General features: G+C 41.0%; 1 protein-coding gene across 2 annotated transcripts in view; it reads right to left on the bottom strand.

Moving 5' to 3' along the window:
• Positions 1-16573, bottom strand: part of LOC116841659 (doublesex- and mab-3-related transcription factor A2) — a 33761-nt gene that overhangs the window by 14189 nt on the left and 2999 nt on the right. For both annotated transcript variants that reach the window (XM_032809883.1, XM_032809884.1), the window contains exon 2: positions 14605-14971. In XM_032809883.1, coding sequence (XP_032665774.1) covers positions 14605-14971 — 367 coding nt within the window. The remainder of the gene's footprint in view (positions 1-14604; positions 14972-16573) is intronic.

The raw sequence follows: 16573 nt of genomic DNA, 5'->3' as shown, positions 1-16573 counted from the left end.
CTCTCTCTCTCTCTCTCTCTCTCTCTCTCTCTCTCTCTCTCTCTCTCTCTCTCTCTCACTGGCTCTCTCCTCACTTGACCGATCATGACAAGACGCACTCGAAGCAGATACACGCGCGCACAATCCGACGGCGGGTGTTGTTGTAGGTCTACGCCCTAACCTGCGGCGGCGTGGCAGCGTATCAGCGCGCACGGTGGAGACAGACGCGGACAATGGAATCATGCGAGGACAATACCGAATAATTTAGAATGGCACATAGATATCGGGAGGCTCCGGCCTACGGCGGCGGCGCATAATAGAGAATAGGAGTAATAGGACACAGCCCGCGGGGCAACTGTGGAGGACACGAAACATCCCTATAAATTAGGCTTAGGCGAAACGAGCCTAACCGCGCGCGCTCGCGCTCGCTCGTCCTCGCGACGCTCCTCTCTCGATACAGGCCCCTTCCTTCTCATGCTTCTTCTCGCCACTGAGATCGGGAGGGGTAAGAAGTCGATCTGGCGAGGGGATACTTAGCGCGACGCCCCGAAGTGTGTGCCGAAATGCTACAGGTTAGTCTGCGGGGTAAATTCATTGATAACGCGCCGCAGTCTTTGATTATTCCGTTAACTCGAAATAAAATTGATATGATTTTCTCAGTTTCCCTAGGTGAAATTTCACCGTGAAAATAAGTAGCGGCCGAGTCACTCCAAATCCAGTGACTATTCATTCATTAAGAATAAATTCTACTGTGAATCATCGTGTGGATTCTCATTCAAAATTAGGATGAATCTCCACTATCACAGAAGAATATCTGCTTCAATTGATTGGAACATTTATCGAATCAAAAATGTGGAAATTAAGAATTTTAAGCTTAAGCTAATTTGAGTTAATAATTTCACTAATTTAGAACCAAGTTTTAAATTTGAGTTTCTTCTTGTGTTTTTGAGTGACAGTATTTTCACTATCAGTTCTTTTGGCAATTTAGATTGCAGATTTTTATAATTTATTTTATTATTAATATTTTTATTATTTTTTTACTATATTCATTATCGGTATTCTTTTGACAATTGAAAGAGATTGCAATTTCTTATTATTAATATTTATTTTATTACTAATAATTAGATATGTTTAATACAATATCTAAATATAATTTGAGACAAATACATCGATTGCATAACTCTGAATCGATCGAATAATCATCGTCGAGCGATCATAACTGAAGCTGTCGAAAAGTTTTCGGAACTTTTCTTCTGAATTAATGGCAAACTCAATTAACTCAGTTTGCATAAAAGAAAATGCTACCGAACAAGATGTTATGTCGAGACGGTTTTATACGAATTTCCAGTAGCGCCGTCGATAGCTGGAGCACATCCGCCTAAATCCGCAGCGCCGCGAATTTTGAGTTCGCCAGTTTCGGGCTCTGATATTATGCGCGGAAGACGATGGCGATGAATTATCATTTCCTATTGTTCGTACGATCGTAAAGTAACTGGAGTGTGTACGGAACTCTGAAACGCTTTCTCTTTCTTTGGCCGCGCATGCGATTGATAAACGGCCTTTGTACATGATGTTAATTTCGTTGGGTCTATTAAATTACGGCTGGAAGTAATTTACGCCGAAACTTTCCCCACGGTAAATTGAAATTCTCCGCTTTTATGGCCCGCCGATTTAACACTTATCGAAAGCCCTCTCTTTCTCTCTCTCTCACCTTTTTTTAAAATCTACAATTTAACATATTTATATTATTTTACGGCAATTATTACGACAAAAATTGCATAGGCGATAATTGCACGAGTTTTGCATGTAAAACCAATATATATATAGTTGAGTAAATTGTACATGGAAAAAAAAATAATTTGCTGGCTCAGCAAATTTTCTGTTGGTCTAGCAAAATCTTTTCGTTATATGGACAGCAAAAAGAACAGCAAATTTGTTAAGAATACTAATCACTATTTGCTGGATATAATTTGCTGAATCTATAAATTATTTTGCTATACCATTATGGATTTATATAAGCTGTTGCAGTTTTGCTCCGATAGCAAATAAATTTGCTAAGGATACATTATTATTTTGTATCAATAGCAAATTAACGTGATTCTTAGGACAAATATACTCAACAAATTTTTCTATCTTGGCAACGAAACTACTTCTGCTCTGATAATGAATAATTTGTAAAATTAGTTACGTCAACTAAATTTTTTTATGTCACTACGAATATGCAGTAGCAACGACGATTTTGCTAGAAGAGCAAAATTATTTTTCTCCGTGTATACTTTATAATTTTACATACATAGAACTCGTATAGCTGTCACCTAAATAGTCGCCATTGCCATGTATTTTTTTTCTAAGTGTAATAAAAATATCACGGAATAAATCACAAGTTAAAATTTAGACTACATCTTATCAATTTAGTCTGCATCTTAGAGTACGACGCAATTGAACACAAGACTAAATCGTCTGAACAATCAGAGCAGCTCGCAGAATGAGATCAAACCCACCCTTCTACAATGAGAGGAAGAAATAGTTGATCTAACTAAAATTATAGTTTTTCAGCCCCAATCATATTTTTTGGTTGTTCTAACGCGAAACTGGTAGTAAATATGCATGCAAAGTTATTACTAACGTTACCAACAATAGAGTTAATTTAACAAAAAAATTTTTTTCTTCACTATAATTTATAGAAATTATTTCTCTATGTGATTATACTTACAAATGCCGAACACTTTTTCAGTGCAATTATCTCAGTTATCCAAATTAATCACCAAACATATCAAACAAAAATAAATATAAGTACGAAAAGCAAACTGCGAACGATTATCTCGGGAATTGACAAAATGATCGTGTCTCCATACGAGATGATCGCGCGGCGTCAATTAATTTCACGAAGCGACGCGACTCGAAACGAGGAAGGTGCGGTGCCACGATAGAGGAAATCGCACGGCCGAACACCGTGATATACGCTGCAGCAACAGCGACTGCGGCGGCAACGGAGGCTTGAAGGCTGAGCCGATGTGGCGTGGGTCTCGAGCCTGGAAACGAGATCTGAGCAATGAGAAAAGACTCTCATTATTACGTATCGATACGCCCGGAAAATAGCAGCACCCGATCTGCCGCGCAGAAATGACGATTCGAGTGGCGGTGCGAGAGCTCGAAGAAAAGGCAAGTTCCTTATCGCGAGCACGAGAAGAGAAAGAGGAAGAGAGGGAAAGAAAAAGAGTGTGAGGGTGTGAGAACGAGAGAGAGAGAGGGAAAACAGGAACGAGGCGAGAGAGAGAGAGAGAGAGAGGAAGGGCCCTTCAGCTAGCAGCGACAGCAACAGCGAGCAACAGCCCGATCAGTCATTAAATCGTCGCGATTCCCTTTTATTTCCAGGCTTCCGCTGTGTGTGTGCGTACATGTAAATGTATGTGTGCGTATATCTGCACACGTTTACGCACGCGTGTGTGCGTATGCGCAAGTGTGGGAGCACCGCTTTACAACGTCCATGTGTTTTCGTTGTGTGTCGCGGTGAAAGGGGTGAATACGGCTGTGGGATGGTTGTGTGTACACCCCGGGGTGTATGATGGATGGGGTGAGATTCGAGGGAAAGCGGAAGAGAGAACGAGAGAAGAGGGTAAGTGGAAGAGCATGGGAGGCAACGAGAGAAAGAAAAAAATGTGAGAAAGAGCGGGAGAGAAAGAGAGAGGAGAGAAGAGAAGAGAGCCGGGGGAAGGGGAGAGAGAGGAGGAACGTTGGAGAGCGATCGGGCGTAACGTTTTTAATTGTTTCGCGCCCAGCCGCCTTTTGTTTTGGCGTTTATGCCTCGTAAACGTTTGCCAAGCTCCGCTCACCGACGGTGGCAGCCTTCCCTTGGCCGAGGGCGCGAGGGGAAGCGGGGGCTCGCGATTCGCCCTTGCTTCCCATCCTGTCGCTTCCACAATCCCCCGCCGGGGGTTCCTTCGAGAGCTCGTCCTTCCGCGCCGCGTCTCGCTTCTTTTTTTCCGGAGGAATATAACGTGATCGTTAGTTTTTTCGTTCTACCCCTTGGCCGCGCCATGCCGCGCCGGTACTCCACGGCGATGGCTTTTACGCTCGGCTGGATGCTCGCCAATGCGTTACCAGTTCGCCAGGCCAAGCCGCCATGTTGTCGCGTGTCGGGAAAGGTTTGTCGACTTCATCCCGTACACGTTCCGTCATTCTCGCGTTATGCGATTAATATCGTTTGTTTCCCGCCGACTCTTTCGTCGGTGGACTCTCGTCTCGACGTTGTCGCGTTGAGTGATTAGTTTGGGATTATGCCCGAGTTACGAGACGTAAGAAATTCGCGTTGCAGAGAGCTGCGGAGACTTTGAAGCTCCGCATATTTCACGAATAAAGTTGCAACCGATTGATTTTGTGCACAAAGATCGCAATTAAACCAAAGAGTTAGAATTGCTCGTAAAAAATGAAAGGAGCCTGCACAATTAGGGGAATTAATTCTTATTAGCGACATGTTTTAAATATTTTATTCTTCCCAACGGAGAAAAGTCAGTCTTTCTGAAGATACTTACGAAGGATGATTCCTTCCACTGGGATGTAGCACATCGTCATTTAGGGCTAAACTTGAGTTGGCTACGTCGGGGAGCAGGATGGGTCCCTTTCACGTCGATCAAGCACGTACTTCGCAGTTCCCCACTAAATTAATTAAGTCGACTGGATCGAATGGTTCATATTCTTTTGTGCTCGCGAAAGTAGCAGAAGAACGAAGCCTCGGCCGGTTAAAGTATCTGATTTCCATCATTTTTTCTCTCTTTCTCTTTCTCTCTCGAAAAGGCTGATACGGCTTCCCAAGATCATTTCAAATAGTCTTCGTTGAAACTAAATGGCATCAAGCCGGATATCATATATGCGGAAAAATAACTCTTAGCTTCGCAATTAATCAGATTGCTACCGTTTCCGGTATTCGCAGAAACGTGGTGTTCGATACAAAAGTGTTTGCAACGCGAATCGTATTTTATCACGTATCGAAGACTACACTTGTCACTGTATAGAAGTATTTACGTACGATGTGCATACGCAAAGCGGATGTGTGGCGTGTGTGATGTTTTGGTGCATGCGATAAGTCACATTCTTATCACATATTGTCACAAAAATACGTGATACGTTCATACGTGATAAAATGTGATGTTTTATACGCGATGGAATACGATCTGCATGTCGCAGCACTTTTGTGCGCCAAACATTATCTCTGCGATTATTTTGGTCGGTCGTAATATTGATTATATGTAATTGATTATATGTAATTGATTATATGTAATTGATTATAATGATTATATGTAATTGTTGCGAGAACTAAATTGCTTTTGCAGAATAAAACAAAATTAATCATTAATGAGGCAATTTTTTAAGAAAACAAACGAACAATTTTGCCATTATCACGTAATCGCACGATAGATTTATTGCGACGCAATTCTTTTCTCTAACATTTTCTGGCGTAATTAGTTGCGAAATTGTACAAATTAATTTAATTGTCTTAAACCATACTTAGGACCATATTAATAGTTGTTACTTGAAACTTGTTTCATGTGAGATATTCAGAGATTTTTATTCAGAGTTATATACAAATTTTTTAGTTTAATAATATGATATATGTGATATATTTGTAATCGCGCTTCAATTGAAAAACTTTTATCCAACTCTTGACTGAAATTTAGGCGAGAGTTTTTCAGTTGAATCGTGTGATGGCAGATATAAATGTCGCGCATATCGTATCATTGAACTGAAAAACTTGAAGCTAACTCTGAATAAAACCTCGAGTGTCTCACATGAGGCAAGTTTCAGATGACAACTGTTAATACGGGACTTAAAGTCCGCCCGAGAATGAACAATGTTAAATATTCGCAATAGCTACACCTCGAGAGTTCTAGAGTTGCCGAGACTTCTCAATATTTTCACACAGCGCAAGCAACGACTTCGCGCGGTTACATTCGCGTCTCGTCCTGCGCGTCTCGCGCATCTGGTAGGATATCCACTCCTGCTCTCGTACTTCGCATTCGTCAAGTTACCGGCATGAAATCACGTTCGAGATTTAGCGACATTCCCGAGGATCTCGTATCGATCAACAGAGATCGAGCCAAGGCTCGTGCGTACCGCCTGCGGCGGTCCTAGGGCGAATCGGTGAGGAGAGAAAGAGAGGAAGAAACGTGTACAGCCAGAACGCTGGCAGAAGTTTTGTTCAAACACTCTCAGGAGACGTGCTCCTTCGTCGTCGTCGTCGTAATCTTCGTCGTCGTCGTCGTCGTCGTCGTCGGCGGCGGCGGCGGCGGAGTTGCACGTGTACATGCATTCGACCCCGCGCGGAGCGAGTACACCTATGCAAATAGGTAAGGTCGGGCTCGGCCTTACCTATCTGTCCGCGTTTGTGTTCCCCGAAGTCCCGCTGACTCTTTGCAAACAATGTTGCCAGGCACGTCGTGAGAGCATTAAGTAGCCGTGCCGAGCGTGCCGATCTCCTGCCTTATCCGGCTTCGAATTTGATTACTCAAATCGCGCGTGTTTGCCATGCCGAGTTCCTGCGCGAGTCGATGTAACGGGTGATCGATTAACGGGCCATCGGCCGGCCCGTCGTTCGATCTTCCTACGATGCGCTTTGGCGAGTCGTCGAGACGAGGGTGATAGCTGCTCCTCGTTAGCTCGTTGATAGAATTTATAGAAGTTCTTTTTACACACATGCGTATTACACTGAGAGAAAAATGTATGATATTTGGAACTATAATGGCATAGTAAAAATATTATAGTTAGGAATATAATTTTTATAGTAAATGTTACCATAATATTTGTAATATTTACAATATAAGTATAGTATAACTGACCCGTGTAAAATTTTTACCAAAAATTATAATTATTTGAAATAAAAAATATGGTAAGGTGGCAAATATTGAATGGTAAAAGAAATTAACTATTTTATATAGTCAATACAATTGGAATATTTGGCAAATATAGGTACATGTAACTATATTCCCAAAAGGTACTTTACCATATATATAGAGTAATAAGATGGTGACTATAAATCTGCGTTCATTCTACTATATCTTCATGTTTAGATGAACTATAAATATATGTTTGAGGCCAAAACGAACTATAAAATATAGTGAGATTATAGTTATTCCAACTATTTTTTTCTCTCAGTGTAGAAAGATTGGAAAAAAAATTATATTAATTATATTATTATATTATTCTCGAGAAACTTGTGATATATATAATTCCAATCATCTCTCTCTCTCTCTCTCTCTTTGAGTCCAGTGATTTTGATAATCGATAGTGAGATAAAAAATGCAACGCTATGCTAAAAAATTCGATTTACATGGATAACTACACCCTTAAACAAATGTCTACGCTTTCGCATCGCGACGTGCAATTTGACTACGCACTGAGAGAAAAATGTATGATATTTGGAACTATAATGGCATAGAAAAAAGATTATAGTTAGGAATATACTTTTTATAGTAAATGTTACCATATTATTTGTAATATTTACAATATAAGCATAGTATAACTGACCCGTGTAAAATTTTTACCAAGAATTATAATTATTTGAAATAAAAAATATAGTAAGGTAGCAAATATTGAATGGTAAGAGAAATTAACTATTTTATATAGTCAATACAATTGGAATATTTGGCAAATATAAGTACATGTAACTATATTCCCAAAAGGTACTTTAACGTATATATAGAGTAATAAGATGGTGACTATAAATCTGTGTTCATTCTAGTATATCTTCATGTTTGGATGAACTATAAATATATGTTTAAGGCCAAAACAAACTATAAAATATAGTGAAATTATAGTTATTCCAACTATTTTTTTCTCTCATTGCGAAACATACGCAACTGAGAAAGTCGAACTTTGGACGTCTCACGAAAATCCGTCGCGCGATCGGTATCCGTTCTTGTTTGCTGTCTGTTTCGCGCCGAAGACACACCGGGTGAATTCACGAGCGAGCGCGCGACGGGTGCAATCCCAAGGAGCGCAGGGGAGCGTATTACAGCGGGGCGAAATAATTTCCTGGTGTCCTCCGCAGCCACGAAGGACGAAGAACGGAAGCGAACTGGTCTTTCACAAAGTTTCTTGGACACTCGAAGAAGCTTCTCTCTCTCCTGCCGAGAAACTGCCGGATAATGGTCCCGGTAGACGGAGCGACCAAGTGATCCTTGCGGGATAAAGGGTGTGTCGCACACGTACGTACAAAAGGCGCCTGCCGTGTGTACATGTGTGTGCATGTTTGCGAGTATGAGCGCGCGCGCGCGCGCGTGCGTGTGTGTGCACCGGCTCCTACAAAGCGTATCCTGTGCCTGCTCCTCCACAGAGAATTCAGCGGAAAGACCAAATCTCTACATCCTCCTTTTCGACGTAATGACTGCGCCGCGGCGTTTCGCCCTTTGCTACGCGAGATCCACGCTGTGTGCACTTTAATCGCTCGTAAATGTCGGTTAATATAATTCATACGTGAATATTCCGTGAGCTTATTGGCGGGCGATCAGTTATCGCGAAGGCCGCACAGGTGATTGATCATCGGCCATTATTGGCGCATCGATATCTCAGAATTTTGTTTATCCACACTGAGAGAAAAAAATAGTTGGAATAACTATAATCTCATTATATTTTATAGTTCGTTTTGGCCTCAAATATATATTTATAGTTCATCCAAAAACGAAGATATAGCAGAATGAACACACATTTATAGTCACCATTTTATTACTCTATGTGTATAGTAAGGCACGCTTTGAGAATATAGTTATATGTACCCATATTTTCCAAATATTCCAATTGTATTGACTATATAAAATAGTTAATTTCTCTTACCATTTAATATTTGCTATCTTACTATGTTTTTTATTTCAAATAATTATAATTCTTGGTAAAAGTTTTATATGAGTCAGTTATACTATGCTTATATTGTAAATATTACAAACATTATGGTGACATTTACTTTTTATAAAAAAGATATTCCTAACTATAATCTTTTTATTATGCCATTATAGTTTCAAATATCATACATTTTTCTCTCAGTGCATGCATATGAAGATAATCGACGACAAATACCTTTTCATTTTCCGCAATTGCGAATGACTGGAGAGATAATCGTGGGGAAATAGAAAATTTTCCAGACAAAGTTCATATCGAAGCAGATAAATGAATAGCAGTCAGCCCGAAATATTTTCAACATGTGTGCGTGTGTGTGTCGTATTATTTAATCAGATTAATATTGATAACGAAGCCGTGCCGTCATCACCCTGGATAAATCAATTGTCATAAATTGCCGAATAATGAATATCCCAAGACGAGTCGACTTCGTCGGATAAATGCGGCCTGTTCGCGGAGGGCAGGGAGAAGGGGACCGCTCGAAAGCGAGCGACAATTAATGACATTCCGCGAATTTTCGCGATATCGCGCGACCCGCGACGATTCACCGCGGAACTGATTCTCGGGCACGGGAGAAGTGGCGAGACTACGCTGACGTAGCGAGAGAGAAAAGTGGGATAGCAGGAAAAAATAAATATCCCCCAATCCCACCCTCTCCCCTCGTCGGTCCCGGCGTTGAAATTTTCTCCCGCACTCTCGAAGAAAAGGATCCCCCTGCCCGCTTCTTCGACGGAGTCGCGAGTGTCCGTCCCTAGCATTAAGTATAAAGAGGTGGATATCTCTTTCCCCGTTCGCGATATAATGGGGGCTCGTCGAGTTTCTCTCCGCCACCGAGAGCGCACCCACCCACTTGGCAGGCAACCTCGTGATCTCTCTCCCCATCGGAGAAAGAGCGAGAGAGCGAGAAAGAGAGAGAGTGTACACCAGCGACCAACCCAGAATCCCCCGCGGTCGAAGGCACTGGCCCGAGAAATTCAATTACTGCTAAACTTCTCTCGACCGGAGACTCTCCCTCGACTCGTCTATATACTACTGTAAGCACTCTGTTTCGAAGATCGGCCAAAGAGAGAGAGACAGAGAGAGAAATAGAGAGAGAGAGACATCTCTCTCTCTCTCCCTCTCTCTCTTCCCTCGTCCTTCTCAGGTACGCGCGGTGCACTCGCCACCCGTAATTGAAACCAGGTGCGCCTGAGAGGTTTCCTCGTCGTGGCGGATAACGTCGTTCGCTTCGCAGTTCTTTCCTCTTTTTTTCCTTTCCCTTTTCCGCTATTTTCTACGGCGCGTCAACGAATGAAATTTTTGTAAGGGGGAAAGAGGGTGGTACCGGCCGGGGTGATTTCTTACGTTGGAGTGAGGACGGAATTTCGGAAGAGGACGAACATGTCCGGAAGAGATAATCGCGGGGGCAAAGAGGGAAAATTCGGCGAGCTGACGAATTCGTCAGCTCGGAGAGATAGACTGAATGACACTCTGAGATTCTTATTGAACGGCGCGGTATTGCCGGTGGATACGGTTAAATCGAGACTTTCGACCGGTGCGCGCGAGAACGGTAGTTCTTAATTACTTCGGAATTACTTCTGCAGAAGTTGAAGAACGTCTCCCACCTCTCTCGACGTTCTTCTCCACTTTTTCTCTTTTCTTTTGTTCTCTCTTTTTTTCGTCGGCGACAGAATCCACGTTCTATAAAGAAGCGCGGAAGCACTTTCCCCTCGCGGCAAGAAAATGTTCGCCCGTGATATTCTTTGTCGACACGGCTCGCCTTTTTTTCGCGCGCTTCGGATTCGCCCAACAGACGATCGCTATCAGACCTCTCCTGCTCCCCCTGCCTCCTTTCTTCGTTTCTCTCTTTTCCTTCCCTCTACGCGACGTAATCGGACGTGCATCGCAAATAGAGACGTCCAATTTGTAATGGAAATTACATGCACTGATAAACAGAGAAATAAAAACAGCTTCAGCCACGTTGCAAAGTAACGTTTAAGCCTGATTTATAATATGCTCTTTGCGTTCTGTTTCTTGTCTTCTGTCTTTTTCTGGCTAAAGCCTGATCTACAATATGCTCTTTGCTTCCTGTTTCTTTCTCTTTATCTCTTTCTGATTCAAATTTTAAGCTTTAAGCCAGAAAAAGATAGAAGACAAGAAACAGAACAGAATGCAAAGAGCATATTGTAGGTCAGGCTTTAAAGCCTGATCTACAATATGCTCTTTGCGTTCTGTTGTCTTCTGTCTTTTTTCGGCTTAAAGCTTAAGGTGTGAGTCAGAAAGAGATAAAGAAAAAGAAACAGGAAGCAAATAACACATTGTAGATCAAGCTTTACTGTTTCCAAAGCAAAGATCTAGCAATGCATGATGTTTTCTTCATAAAACAGAATACGCAGTATCAAGATTCTTGTGGTTAATTTGTCCATATCAAAATACAGTAAAGACCGAAGAGAATAGAATTATGTATCAAGTCAGATTTTTTCTTTCGATCAGATTAATTGCGCTTGATGTTTTATTTTTCGTTATTTCGAAATTTTTATTGAATACTGCAACGAGTGCTTCATGTACAAAAATTTTTTTTTCATTTAATCACGGTTTTTTTGTTTAATATTTCGCTTTCCATTTTTCGAAATTTTTATTGAATACTTCAACGAGTGCTTCGTGTACAGAAAAATATTTTTAATTTCTTCATTTGACCTCATCGCGGATTAGTTTCACTCGATTTTACTATTTTAACTTTTGTCGCTTGTCGAGATTCTTATTGAATACTCCAACAAGGAGTATTCAATAAGCCTCACGTAACGGGAAAGGATCTCTGTTCTCTTGATTTAATTATCACGTAACTACATTTCTATGTTTGACATTTCAATTTTCACTACTTCGAAATTTCCATCGTACACTCCAACAAGTACGGAAAAAGCGCACTTCGCCCCCGAATAACGGTTTTAAAACGCAACGCGTGAGCAATTATAAATGGATCGCCCTGCACGGGTTTTGTTGCAAGTGTACGAGCTGAGTGGACATGCGTGTAACGAGATGTCACGGTGCAGGTGAATTTTATTAACCGCAAACTATTCGCGATGGGACACGCGACGAAGCGCAGTCTCTTTCGGACGTCACCGCCAGAGGTAACAATAAAATGCAACGCGCGCGATAGAAAAATGCTACATAGTAGAGTGCCCGCACCCGACATCGATTGCAACTGCATTGTTATAAAGTGATACTCCATCGCCACCCCTGTAAAGTGATGTCCGCCGGGAAAAAGCCGATTCTTATGGCTCACATAATTGTCAGCGGACTTTTGCGACACGCGATCCCCATTACGTTCCACTTCATTTTTAACGTTACACAACCCGACGATTGAACCCTCCCTGACTTTAACTAAACTCGAATTTGAATCGAATAAGGATTTTTCTTTCGTTTAGTTTTTACCCTCGAATCTTATTTTGCAAAAACTGGAATTCCTCTTAAATCTTACCTATCCAATTTTCCCCTGCGATAAAATTAATCCTGGAAATTAACTATAGAAGTTAACTCTAGAAAGTCAGTCATCACCATTCTACATGACATGAAAGCTTCTTCTGTTGAAATGAATTTATCTATATGCAACGTCAACGTAAAACGATTATCGAAAGGCCCGATTAAACGCCCGGCACTCGACAAGGATATTTTATCTTCATTATTTCTTTGATCGAATATCGAGCGAGCCAGCGAATAAGTCGGTTAACACACTAAGGTGCGGCAAGGTACGTTTATCAGAGCAACGAGAACGCACTTGGGCTTATGCCAGGTCGCGTGTGCACTCCACTTACTATATATATAATATATAGGGTGAGAATGAACCGTGGCGGAAAAGAAGCCCGCGAGAAGAGAAGAGCGGAAGGGTCGAGGCGTAACGGAGAGAATTAAGGGCACCCGCCACTAACGAGAGTACGACTTCTGCTTCGAGTGGTATAATAAGGGCCCGCGAGCCTCGCCATTATTTACTTAACATTATGGCCGTAGCGGCCACTTGCCCTACTTAAAGACGTGTACGCACGTTCCTAATAGGCACTCTTCCGCAAGTCATGCGTGTGCAAAACGCACATGCGCGCCCGCTTCGGTCGCGTGCCGCCGTTTATTATGCCCCGTGTTGCGTTTCGTTATTGTCGCACTGAGAAAAAATGCTTGGTATTCATATAACTATAATCACGTGGAGAAATAATTACTATATATTACGTGAGGAAAACGTCAGGAAATTTTTTTTTCATTTAATTCTGCTATGTTTTGATAATAATCTTGTACAGAGTGTCCCGTATCACCTTCACAATCTCTCGTGAGGACGCAGAGCGGATTGAGATGAACATAAAAGTTCTATACTATTTTGCGATATTCGCAATAATAGTCGAGATATTAATTAAAAAAGATTGGTGAATGATAATGCGCGATATGGTAGATGAGCTGCAATTGCGCCGTCTACCGTTATATATAATACTTGTACATTAAGTCAAACTGAACAAAAAAGTCCTCTACCATTTTACAAATGACAACATAGATTTTTAGATATTAATCAAAGAAAATTGTTACATGATTATGTACCATAATGCACAAATTTTCTTTAATTAATATCTAAAAATCTATGTTGTCATTTGCAAAATAGTAGAGGACTTTTTTGTTCAGTTCGACTTAATGTACAAGTATACAATAATAAACAACGATAAACGGCGCCACTGTAGCTCATCTACCATATCGCGCATGATCATTCATCAATCTTTTTTAATTAATGTCTTGAGATTTATTGCGAATATTGCAAAATAGTATTGGACTTTTGTGTTCATCTCAATCCGCTCTACGTCCTCACGAGAGATTGTGAAAGGGATACTGCCTGTATATGCATGTTACTATTATTATTTTCGTATTGGTGTAAATATGGTTGGAGCCGAAACCAACTATAAAAAATTTTAGTTAAATCAAACATTTTTTCTATCAGTGCATCATAGCGAAGCTATTTTCGATATGAGCGCAACTTTCGCGTAGAGAGACGAAGATACGACGGCGACTCGGTGAATTTGATCGATACCAATCGTGGACAACTGGAAGAGGTCGACTTTCGGCGCGAATCATCGACGTCGCTATCTAATGAAAGAAAGAGAAAGGAAATTCTAATGGAAGAGTTAATTAAGTCAACTTGTATGGCAAAAAATATTTTGTATTTATGTTGAAGTCGATCCGTGTGGAAATTTTTGTGTTAAATTTTTCATATACACATGTGCTAATTTAATTTAACATATCGCTGTTATATTGTTTTGACTATTCTACGTTGAATTTATATCCATCACTTTTAAATATTAACATAACACAATTCATATGTTGTATGTGAATGTGTGCATAATACACACATACATTCTTGGTAACAAATGTACAACTAATTTGTGTCAATTGATACCATATTTATCTTATGTTAAATTAACACAAAAATTACAGTGGGTAAATTGATAATTTTAAGAAAAATCATAGAAGGCATGACACACGTGAAATGTGAGCTAAATTTAACACAACATTTGTTGTGTCAACAGTGTAGTTAACGATTGAAACTGAAACTTGTTAAATGAAACTGAAGATTGCGAACCGAGTTTTCCCCGTCTCTCCGTCGTGACTTCGTCTTTGTCGCCGTTATTTCACTTTGCGATGGCCAAGGACCGCCGGAAGGCAACGGTCTTGGTCGGAAGTGAAACCCCGGCAGAGGTGATCTCGCGATCTTGCAGCTTGATTGCAACTCACCGGTGATGCCTCCGCCGCCGCCGACGGCGGCCTCACTTTTCTCGACCTTGGGCTGCCGGTATTCGTCCTGGGTGGACCTCTTCCTCGGCAGGAGACCGCATTCCGGCTGGTGCTGGAGCTGCGTCTGGATGTGCGCGGAGGCAGCGGCGGCGGCAGCGGCGGCGGCGGCCGCGGCCGCCGCGGGTATCGCGAGGCCCGCCGGACTCCCTACGTGCGCCGGGTGCGGGGGCGGGCTACCAGCTGGCGTCGCGCCGGCGGCCGCCGGCAGAACGGGGGCGGTGGTGCAGCTGCCGGCATTGTATTGCAATTGCAGGCCCAACTCGCGCGCCTCGCTCTCCTCCTGGGCCTGCTGCCGTCTAAGCGCGACCTGAAGCAGTTTGTTCGTCGCTTGAGAACGGGGCGGCAGGGGAGACCAGGCGGAAAAGTCACGTAGAATTCGTTAATATGATAAATGTACATTTATCGAGGGGACTGTACTGTAGGCTCCAAGTATACATATTTGACACGCGTCGACTGAGGCACACTGCTTTCCATTATTTTCATGCTTAACTAAAGTTTGAACTGCACAGATACACGGAAGAAAATTTGAGTGGATTAACCAAATATCTGGAATATAAATGCGCCAGAATTCCGACTGAAGTTATCAGACTTCTGTTCAAGTTAACAAGATTCTAATTAGCTAAACAAGATTTCTCATTAACCAGAACTTGTATCTGTTCAAGCTGAACAATTTTTCTCAATCAGAAATCTTGGTAACAGATTTATGATCATTTCAAACGGAATTTTTGGTTCATTCATATTTCGCTAGACATTTGGTTAATCTAATCAAATTTTTTTCCTGTGTACGGTAAAGAAATGCAGCTCACGATATATATATATATATATATATATATATATATATATATATATATATTTGCAAACTCGTCTCATTGATTATACACATGGAGAGAATTTTATAGTAAAAAGTTGTATATAATTTTGTAAGGTCCGACATCCTACAATAATTTATTATATCCTTTTATTTTTTATTATTTTTTACTGACAATCTATTTCTGCTAAAATTGAAAAGAATTTGTACGAAAAAAAACTATAATATTCTCTTCGTATATTTAAATTATCATATGCAATCATTTACGTTTTATGCGTAATTAATGAGATACAACAAAATATCACAACGCCGACTATTGGTTAATCAATTTTTACTTTACGTCTTCACGTATCTGATATTTATCAATTTCTGAAATTTAAAGGGTTAATATATTTATATTTTGCGAGTAGCGAATTAGGTTTTGTCCCGCGTGTCGCGTAACGCAAGATTGTACGCGGATCACAACAATTATGTATATCGATCGTTTTGTTAGCAATTGAACAAAGCAGCCGAGGGTTCGCAGAAGGAGGATGTTGAGATTTCAAATGAAATTGAACCGGGCCGGGCATAAGCCGATCGTACTGAGGGTGTTTGAAGCGGAATTTTAGGTGTGTGTATGTGTGTGTGTATAGTATTACGATCCTGAAACGCTACATGAGCTGGTAATTCTACCCGTGATCTGTCGGACACACTAACGTGCCTATGTCAAATCGGCGGAAATGTGCCGGTGACAGCTTTTATTTACAGATATCGGGTACAGATTATCTTCGATAAAAGCGTATATTCAATAATATGTACATCAAATATGACATGGTAACGCAAGGGGGATTAAAGAGCAATTTGGGTTACAGTTATAAAGTCATATTGCAGAAAAAAATATTAATGACGCATAACTAGAGCGCTAATTAGCGACTGGAAGAATTCGTCTACATTATAAATTCATTTCAAAGAGAATATTTTATGACGCGATTGGTATTAATTATGATATTTCAATTGGACATATTTTACCTCACTTTTTAATTACTTATACGTCTCATATTCAAATATTTCTACTCTCTCTCTCTCTCTCTCTCTCTCTCTCTCTCTCTCTCTCTCTCTCTC

This window comes from Odontomachus brunneus, unplaced genomic scaffold (genome assembly GCF_010583005.1).
Source record: "Odontomachus brunneus isolate Ranch 3 - 2012 unplaced genomic scaffold, Obru_v1 Obru_scaffold_017, whole genome shotgun sequence".
Taxonomy (NCBI): Eukaryota; Metazoa; Arthropoda; class Insecta; order Hymenoptera; family Formicidae; genus Odontomachus; species Odontomachus brunneus.
Note: the sequence above shows the minus strand (reverse complement) of the source record. Positions and strands in the feature narration are given on the sequence as shown.